Below are 9,735 nucleotides of genomic sequence, written 5' to 3' on the forward strand. Positions count from 1 at the left end.
TCTCCGTCCATCGCGTTAGAATCAAAGACGAAATGTGAGAGGACAAAACTATATAGAAATCAAGATTAGAGAGGGAGAGACAAAGGAGAACAGCTTTTGCAGGATGAGTCTGATTTATCGCTTTATATGCGATCTAAATAGACGGTACGCGAATATTAAAGACATTATTAAAGGTAAGGCGCGACAAATCGATTCGGTACTCGGCGAGAGACGAAATTCTTAGAAAGCTGTGCTGCAAAGGCGAACGGAAGATTTGATATTTATGTGATATCCTCTTCGATGATTCTTTGAATTTCGTGGAAATTAACTAAAATTTATAATAAACTCTTTCTCTTTTGATTTCGCTACTTCATTTAAGGAAGCAGATTCGCTTAAAACTATAAGCAAAATATCAATTTTGTATCTGAACAACAGATTAATTTCTGCATATTTTGAATTATACATATAAAATATTTTGAATACGTTTAAATGTCTAAAAAAACAACATATAATTCTTTCACGGTCTAAAAGATTGAAAGTCAATAATTAAAATATAATTTGTTATATTAAAAATTTTTTTATTTTGTCATTTCTATAATATTCTACTTATTAGTTTTGATTCGAAATAAAGGCAAAAAGAAGAAATCATTGCAAACGATGCAAAATTATACCAGCGTCAAAACCTTTGAAATTCTCCTGTAAAATCATATTTATCGTTATGTATCTTTTTCTTGGAAAATATATTGTTTTATAAAATAGTTTTTAATTTCTTCAGAAAAAATGGACCACTGCAATTAAGTCGTAATTAAAAAAAATACAATGTTTCATAAAAGTTACAAAAAAGCTGATTATGATTACAATTTAGAAGGATTTTATTTTAAAAAAAGCATTTAAACGCGATCAAAATATAATTGATCATATGAAGAAAATAAAAAAAAAACAGATGATTCGAATATGTTGATCTATAATATATACACAGAAGAAAACATAGTAGTAGCAATTATAAAAGTAATAACTATGCAAGTTTTATATGTAAAATTAATATACATAGTTAAATAAACTAATATTATAGTTGACTGAACTATTTTGTAATCGCAGTAACTATAAAACAGTTTATTCTTAATTACGTATATTAATTCTGTATACAAAACTTGTATAATTGTTACCTTTATAATTTTCACTATATAGTTGGAATTATAAAGGAAGGTGACAACTATACATATAAGTAGAAGTTATATGTAGAAGTAATGTACATACAGTTGAACAAAGTAAGGTATATACTTAAATAAATTATTTCATATTGCAATAATTATAAAATAGTATATTCAATTATGTACATAAATTCTACATGTAAAACTTGTATATATAGTTGTCATCACTACTGTTTTTCTCCAAGTGTAATGATGAGAAAAACGAATAAAAATCGGATAAGACGTGGCAATCGTATCTCGTCTCCCTTTTCCGCACATCCGTCTTCAGTCTTCAGTTTTCGCGATCATTAACGAGCCCGTTTCTGTCACGATTGCATTCAAAACGAATGAAATTAATGTACAAAGAAAGAAACGAGCATAAATTGAAGACGAAAGCTACACAATTGCGAAACGACACACAAGATCTCCCCCTTCCCCCCATCCCCCGTCTGCTCTTTCGCAGCCGGGAACGAAAGGAATGAAAATTGGCGAACCTTTGAACCCTTTCTGTATCCGTTCGGCGTCAATTGCACGCTCTCCGCGCACACTTTGTTTCGCCTTCCTCTTTCTCTCCCTGCGCGCGTAGTACGCCTACTCCGCCCCCGACTCTCTTCGCACCGAGCAGCAGCGAGGATGTACTTAGGTATAAGTACGCGAGAAAAAACCGAAACGAAGAATCGAAGTCGGTTGCCGTTTATTTTGAACGGCTATCGATTCTAGTCTATTTAGATAGTTGGCAGCAGAGCCAAAGCGAGAGAAAGATGCCTCCCGCGAATCCGTCAGCATCCACGTCGCGTTCGTCCGCGCGGCGCACACGTTGACAGGTCGATCGTTCTCCCGGCGGCCCAGCCAGCGACGCGGGTTTTTTCTCGCCGCGCGTGAGCGACGCGCGTTCGCGTGGAAATTTCCCCTCCCCCGAAGAGCCGATTGAAGTTTTAAACACAATAGTAGACGAACAAAAGAAACGGCGAGCGCGTTACCGCGTTCAATTCAATCCTTCAAATTCGATCCGTCAGCCGGGTCACCTTTTGGCCGAATCGGCCAAAGTAAACGACGAGAGAGAGCGATTCGTTTTCTTCTTTTTGGTGGACTTCCGATCCTTAAAGATCGCGATGCCGCGATTTCAATCGAGAATTTTTCCAAAAATCCGGCATGGATGGTGAGGTACAGGATGTACAGTCATGGACACATCGGTTGCGACACTTTCTTTTTTATAGGTTTCAAAACGCACTAATATTTTGCAAATGCGGATTGGTGTTATACTGTCTCCAGACTAAAGATAGTACATACATCGTGGTTCGCATTTGCAAAGTATTATCTATCTATAAAGTATGTATTATGTATATTAAATATATATTAGAAACCTATTAAAAAAAAGTGTCGCAACCGATATGTCCACGCTGTACCACGTCCGTGTCTCTTTGAATATGCATACATGCGTATTATATATAGTTTCGGATTTCGATAAACTTGTATGACAAGAGAGAGGACTCGAGGATGCGGGACCGCGCCACCGAGAGAACGAACGCCGGGAACGAGAGGCGAGCGAAAGAACAGGATGAATAGGCAAGAGGGAAGCAGGGGGAGGGGGGAAAGAGGGGGACTCACCTCGTGCGAGCGCTGTCAACAACAAAGCTAGCAGCAGCAGGACGGCGAGTGGACGCGGCTCCTCCATTGGGTCGTCGGAAGCAGGATCCGTCACAACGCACAGACTCCGACGCGGCGCGACGTCCGTCCGCCGAGAGTAAAGGCTTTTTCGAGGGGGGGAAACCCCCGAGATCACCACCGCCTCCTCCGAGGACGACCACCGCCGTTTACACACGCGCGCGCGATGTCCCGCCGTATCGGGTGCGGGCGCATGCCACGCCACGTCCCGCGTCCGACGTCGCCCCCGCGCGCGAAATCCCGCCCGGGGCCACGCGACTTACCGTCGTCGCGGCCGTTTACACGACAGATCGGCTCTCACGTCGTCCGCGGGACACATTTTCGCACGACAAGCTCGCTACTGACCGCACTCGACCGTGGTAAAACATGGCTAACGGACGACGGAGCGTCCGGGATAGTCCAGTGATGCCAGTCCAACGACGAGAATCACGAGAGCGCACGCGCGGCAATCACGGAGCCGCGTCCTCTCCCTACCCTTCCCCCCCCCCCTCCCTATTCATCCTACCTTTTTAGATCCCCGTCACCTAGGAAACGCGACGTATATTTCTCTTCTCACAAGCTCCAACAGACCGACCGACCAGCCGGTCGCTGAAACTGCCGAAAGAGAGCAAAAGAGAGGCACTACGGAGAAAGAAATTCAATGTAAATGCGATATACTTTATTATACTTGCTATATTTAAAACAAAATCTAAATATGTAATCAGATAAGAAAGATGAATACAAAAAAATTCAATTGTAAATTGTCGTTTATTAAAGAATATTTGTTGTTTAACCTAAATATGTATATATGTGTGTATGTACTATAAACTCATATATTTGTTTTATTTGCATCTTTTTTAAACGATTTTATTGAATTTTTCGATCATTTATATTCATTCAAATGTATCATCTCAACGAGATATTATTATAAAAATTTTCAATCCTGGAGCAAAATATATTGTAACTATATTAATGGAACTCCAAAAATAATTGAAGAGTATCGATATTATCTACTATCGATATCAATTTAAATAAAGACGCAATATTCATCATGATTTGTAAAATAAATGTTTCATAAATAAAAACGTGCATTTACAAATAATATCATGTATTTTGTGCAAAACATTTTTTTCCACAGTTATCATTCATATGAATAATCAAATGCGGACAATATTACAATTTTCAATAAAAATTAATATATGTATATTATCGAATATATATTATCGAATCCTTTATACATCTGTATACATGTTTACAAATTATCAAAATAATAATAGATTATAAAATTAGTGTTATATATATTATAATAAGCACTAATATTTAAATTTCAATATTGTCGATGATGCATTTAATTGTTTTTTTGAGTAACCTTTTTTAAACTATATACATTTATCTATATGCATTATCAATTGAATATATTATAAAAATCTGAAATAAGAAGAAAATTTTGGATATTTATTGAAAAAAATTGGCGAACATTTTTTGTTTATTTTTCAAAATTTTTATATAATTTTATAACTTTTAATAAATTTCTGAGATGGTTGTTCTCAGTTGTACATGCACGAATTAGAACACTTTTTAGAAATGTTGAAAATATCTACATGTATATGCATCTGTTCTCTGCAATTTATTATGTATATGTATGTAAATTAATTCTATTGAAATATTCTAATTGTAAACTGATTAATTTCCTCATTCTACAATTTCCGAAAAAAATTTATAAAATCTCTGAAGAAATAAAAAACATATTTTTATAAATCTTTATAAATTTAAAATGACAAATTTTTAGAAATTCTATTATGAAAATTTTTTTTATCAGAAAAAACAAGAAAGAAAAAATGTAAAATGCGTATAATTTTACTAATTATATATATACATATATATATATATATACATTTTCTACATTTGAAATGAAAGCAATATATGTATATATTCTGATATTGAAATGAGAAAGAAAAAGCGAAAAAAAGGAAAGAAAAAAAAGAAGAAAACAGATCAGAAATGCAATAAATTAGTGTATAGATATTATTAATAAAAATTTAAAATAAAGCAAATTTAATTTAATAACAAATAAAAATGTTGCCATCTATGTTATACTTTGAACAATGATTTTCCGTACATCCTTATGTATAAATAAGTATAAAAAGAAAATAAAAATGATATAACCGAAAAAGAGCCGCGAGTGCCTGTGATGTCAATTGGCACATATTCCACGCATGTCTGTTCTTCGTAGCTGCACTGCCTGCACTTTTGTATCGTCTTTCATCTTTCTTTTTCCAGCGTAATCGAATCGAATACGAATACGAATGTTGATTGTTCCTTTTATTTTGAATGAAAAGAACATAAAAAGTGATAATGAAAACAATCGATTTTACGGTCGCTCTCGCACATTCGATTATTTTCTTCTAATCCGATTCTCTTCTAATCTTTAGTTTAGTACGTAACCTCTTTATCGGTGATACTGCTGGTCTAATCAAGAGAAACGAATAGGACAAGGTTGGGATAATGTTCAAGTATTTAATTTAAAAAAATAGGAAGAATTATACAATCAATAAATAAGACTGAAGAGTATAAAACAATTAAGTGAAATTAATTAGGTTGATAAAAAAAAGGCGTCGTATAATCTCAAGGAGAAGTTGAAGGCGCAAATCCACCATCCGGTAGAGCAACGTTAAAAATCCTCCCTGATATCGCTGCAATTTAATTCGTTGGCATATAATTTATTATGACATAGCCTGCCATGTATCCCCGACTACTGTTGAATCTTTGCGAACGATCTCTATACCGTGTCTCGAGCGGCGTTAAATCGAGTGTTAAAAGATTGAGTCATGTTGCTAGTAAAGACGAGGAAAAGCGAAAGGTGGAAAATGTCTCCACGAAGTTCCCCGATTACAAAGAGAAGCAAAAGGTGGAAACTGTCTCCAATGCCTCCACGAGGTTCCCTGATCACAAAATCCTTTATGTATTTCCTTATACCAAGCAAGCTTGTGGTATAAACGTTGTGAAACGCCGACTTACTCTATTCGCTGGAGTAGCCACACCTGTGATCATTGGACTTCATCTGGCCAGCATCTTGTCCTTTGACGTAACTATTGTGACAATAACAACTGGTGAATAAATTCTTATATATGCTTATTTCAAATTTCTCTTAAATAAAATTGACTTGTATAAATAAACATTTCCTCTTTTTGCCCACAGGAGTTCTAACAACATTGTGGCTACATTCTCTTGGAATTTTCACCAACAATCTCATAGGATACATATACGTAAAATTGGACGAGCAAAAAGTAATATTATCTTACATAGACTATTGGGGAAAGAGGATAGACCTGAGGATTTCTGCCAAAGAAATTTTTCCCATGTCGGATAATCCAACCAGTATCACCGATTCTCTGTACAAAAAAGTACTGCTCACACAAGAGCAAAATTTTAAAACCTTAAAGATAAATCTAAAGCTGGGACAGATAATTGACGTTGAAAATTTTAAATGTGTTCTAGGAGTGGTTGAATAATTTTGTTAAACGTGTACAAAACAATTCTATAAAGCGTCATTACGTTTCAGAGAAATAATTTTATTTATACATTTTATTTATAATTATTTTATTTATAGAACTCATCTTGTCTATATCCATCTATAGTGCGCATAAGCCCGATTAGCTTGACATTTCTTGTGTAATTCTTGCTTCCATTTAATCGCACGACCCTAAGACAATAGATTATATAAGATTATAAAAAGAAAATATGTAGCTGTATATTGCAAATTGTAATAACTTTTGTAAAGTAACTTTTCTTTGATGATTCATGAATTGTAAAGATTCACCTCATTCTGTACATAAAAGCAAGGTTATCAAATAATGAATAGTTCAAAAGATATTTTAAATTTTAGGTCAAAAAGTGCCTGAATAAGAACAATTGATTTTTCGATAACTTTAAATAAGTTATATATATATATATCTATATATATATATAAAACTTTAATACTTTTATATGTAGAATAATTGGAGGAATTATATATTATACAGATATATACATATATGTAAAAGAAATTATATAATTCTACTTTAAAAAAAATGGAATTGGCGATGACCTTCATACAATCATAAAAAATAAATTTTTTCGAAAGTTAACTTTACTATTATTTGTCTCCCTCTAGATTATATTATGTTTGTCTAACAAGTTTATGGTCCTTTTTTTCTAAAACTTACAAGTTTTGAAAGTTTTAACTGGCAAAATATGTATCATAATATAGAAATAATTATATATTTTTTATTACAAAATGCAAATTATAAACCTGATTCTGAGAAGCTGCTATTAATTCTTTGGCCAATGTATCATAAAACCTTTGGGTGGACTCTTTCTCATTTGCAGCTTCAATTAACCATAACATAGATTTGTGCTGTGCCTTTAAAGGTGAAATTGGAATAGGAACCTGAAAAGATCGATTTTATCTCGTCAGTGACTACAAAATTAACATATTTAATTAATATAGTATGTCTTTGAATTTTCCGTACAACTTTAACAGTATGTTGTATTAGCTGAAATAAGAAAGTGTTGTATAAACATTGGGCCAAAAATGCTTCATTAAAAAGTTACAGTAAAAATATGAAATCTGTAAGAAACAATTTTTTTACCTAAGTTTATTTATTTCAATATGCTTTCCTTCTATGTTAATAAAAGCTTGGCATCGATGTAAATTGAATTTATCACTGACAAAGTTACATTAACGAGATTTTTTCTTATTTTAGGTTACAGAATATACTATATATAATATTACAACATACTGTCAAAAGATTTGGAAAAAATTCAAAAATCTTGTATTACCTGATATGTGATTCCTCCTTTTCTACATCTCATTAATTGTAAAATCGGTATGCAATTATCAACGGCACGGTGAAAAATCAGAAATGGATCCAATTCAATTTCAGCTTTTTCTTCGCTCGTTGTTGCCTTGTGATATCTCTGCAGTTGTAATCTTTTGACACTCTCGAAAGTTTTGGTTACCAGTGTTTTTGCTAAATTCTTATCTCCATTCTTCATAAGGGTATTAATAAATTTCCTAAATTTCCATAATTGGCGGATAAGTTACAAGAGATAATATAAAAGTTTGCGTTGAAAAAAACTGAAATTGGTAGTTACTTACAGCACTCTTTCATCATAAAATTCGGAGCATGTGTCAGTGACTAAGGCTGGTTTCACTTGCTCATGCACAATCTTCTTTGCTTCATCGCTTTTAAACAAAGTTTCTTGATCTTCTTTTCTAAAAGTGGGTTTAATATAATGGGGTGGAAAAACGCTATAGCTTCTTGTAAGACTCGTCAAGCAGACTCTGAAATTCACATTTTTATAAATAGATGAAAATTATATAAAACAGAATGTATAAAATAATTATTAGAAAGAGAGATTGTAGTTTATTTATTTTTTCGTTATTGTCACCTTGCCAATCCATAATTATTTAATAAATTTGTGGTCGACGTAACAAATAAATGCAAATTAACCATTTTAATCGACTGTTCGCACTGTTCACAGTAACCTAAACCTAACCTAACTGTGACATCGCAACATCGCGATTTACTATCCTCTATCCTCTTGCACTTGCTACACTTATTAAACTCTAGGGTACGTTCAAGAATTCACGGTATATTATTTTATCCTTGTTTTTCATCGAATGTTAAACAAGGATAAAGTGATATCTAGCTGCATCTGGGGATCGATTGTGTATCTTGAAACGAGGTGCAAATTACAAAAGTGAACAAATTCACTAGGATATTTTTAATTTCATTGGTCAGTATCTAGTGAATTTGCTCATTTTTGTAATTTTCACCACGTTTCAAGATCACAGGATGTCCCATAATAACCACACCGGATCTCGTGGGCAGGTAAAACAGATAAAACTGAACAGAAAAGTCCTCTACCATTTTGCAAAATTTGCAATCGTTAACGAGATATTAATTTTTGAAGACCGGCGAATAAACGTGTATCCGTCCATCTACCGCTGAATACAAGCGCGCGGCAAGATGCGACCGCCCCACCGGCCACCGCTGGTAATTGCTAGAGTCCTAGATTATCAGAGAAGCGCGACCGGTGTTACGAGTCCTGATTGGACACGCAAATGGCCAATCATAAGATTGATTTATCGCTATTATAAATGTCTGCCGAATAAATCAATCTTATGATTGGTCATTCGACGCCATTTTTAATATTTTCTAGTACTTTTGCGATACTGCCATAAGCCGGTCGCGCTTCTCTGATAATCTAGGACTCTAGTTACGCATAGTGCAAACTAAACGACTTCGGCTGTATCACTAAAAGAAAAGCAGTCGTACAAGAGTTAATCTCTTTGAAAAAATCGAAAATCGATTCCTCATTAAAATAATCGATTTGCCTTAAAATCAAATTTAAAAAAATCGATTTAAAAATCGATTTTTTATAAAAAAAATCGATTTTATAAAAAATCGATTTAGAATCGAGCATCCCTAGATCAAAAGGAAGCGGGAGTCCCGGCCTTTCGATCCAAAGCTTCCGCCAGGGCCTCTGCCTCCTTTTCCTCTGCCCACCCGGACAAAATTCGTGCCGCCGTTGAAGGACGACCACCACTATCCCGCGGGCAAGGAAACGGGGACCGGACCGTCCGCCGGCCGCAGGGGCGCCCGTCGCCGCCCTACCTAGGAGCCTTCCTCCGTCGGCCCCCGAGCTTACCGAAGGACGACACCTGGATCCGGGCGTGACGGATCTGCCGTGGAGGCTGGGACCTGAACGTCCCCCAGCCGCAAGGGCGCCCGTCGCGCTACACAGGAGCCCTCCTCCGTCGGCCCCCGAGATCTCCGAAGGACGACGCTTGGATCCGGGGGTGTCGTACCTGCCGTGGAGGCTTATCCTGGTGAACCTGCCAGACGAGAGGGTGACAAGGTGGAGGTTGGCAGAC

General features: G+C 35.5%; 3 protein-coding genes across 4 annotated transcripts in view; 1 reads left to right on the forward strand and 2 right to left on the reverse strand.

Moving 5' to 3' along the window:
- The window catches only part of LOC105458031 (neogenin-like), a gene marked incomplete at its 3' end in the record, with an annotated part of 38,380 nt that extends 35,530 nt beyond the window's left edge, over window positions 1-2,850 (reverse strand). The window contains exon 1 of the mRNA XM_011703050.1: window positions 2,778-2,850. Coding sequence (XP_011701352.1) covers window positions 2,778-2,844 — 67 coding nt within the window. The remainder of the gene's footprint in view (window positions 1-2,777) is intronic.
- A 2,194-nt stretch (window positions 2,851-5,044) lies between these two features.
- Window positions 5,045-6,374, forward strand: LOC105458030. 2 transcript variants are annotated; one of them, XM_011703049.1, is made up of 3 exons: window positions 5,045-5,309; window positions 5,411-5,923; window positions 6,012-6,374. In XM_011703049.1, exons 2-3 carry the CDS (start codon window positions 5,554-5,556, stop codon window positions 6,323-6,325), a joined length of 684 nt encoding a protein of 227 aa, XP_011701351.1. In that variant the 5' UTR covers window positions 5,045-5,309; window positions 5,411-5,553; the 3' UTR covers window positions 6,326-6,374. The 2 variants fall into 2 exon arrangements, with proteins under 2 accessions (XP_011701351.1, XP_011701350.1); XM_011703048.1 differs by having other exon boundaries at window positions 5,045-5,923.
- Window positions 6,365-8,384, reverse strand: LOC105458029 (28S ribosomal protein S7, mitochondrial). Its single transcript, XM_011703047.1, has 5 exons — window positions 8,247-8,384; window positions 7,954-8,139; window positions 7,635-7,869; window positions 7,105-7,242; window positions 6,365-6,516 (listed from the first exon to the last, which is right to left on the reverse strand). The coding sequence occupies exons 1-5, from the start codon at window positions 8,309-8,311 to the stop codon at window positions 6,436-6,438; spliced, it is 705 nt and encodes a 234-aa protein (XP_011701349.1). The 5' UTR covers window positions 8,312-8,384; the 3' UTR covers window positions 6,365-6,435.
- Window positions 8,385-9,735: the final 1,351 nt, after the last annotated feature.

The sequence above is a fragment of the Wasmannia auropunctata genome, unplaced genomic scaffold, assembly GCF_000956235.1.
Source record: "Wasmannia auropunctata unplaced genomic scaffold, wasmannia.A_1.0 LD334739.1, whole genome shotgun sequence".
In the NCBI taxonomy this organism is placed as follows: domain Eukaryota; kingdom Metazoa; phylum Arthropoda; class Insecta; order Hymenoptera; family Formicidae; genus Wasmannia; species Wasmannia auropunctata.

Excerpts from the sequence above, each read along its gene's own strand:
- LOC105458029 (XM_011703047.1), bottom strand. The coding sequence starts at position 8,311 with ATGGTTAATTTGCATTTATTTGTTACGTCGACCACAAATTTATTAAAT. Across the intron at positions 7,243-7,634 it reads AAGGAGGAATCACATATCAG|GTTCCTATTCCAATTTCACC; the intron begins GTAATACAAGAT and ends CGATCTTTTCAG. Across the intron at positions 6,517-7,104 it reads TAGCAGCTTCTCAGAATCAG|GGTCGTGCGATTAAATGGAA; the intron begins GTTTATAATTTG and ends CTATTGTCTTAG.
- LOC105458030 (XM_011703048.1), top strand. The coding sequence starts at position 5,554 with ATGTATCCCCGACTACTGTTGAATCTTTGCGAACGATCTCTATACCGT. Across the intron at positions 5,924-6,011 it reads TATTGTGACAATAACAACTG|GAGTTCTAACAACATTGTGG; the intron begins GTGAATAAATTC and ends TTTTGCCCACAG.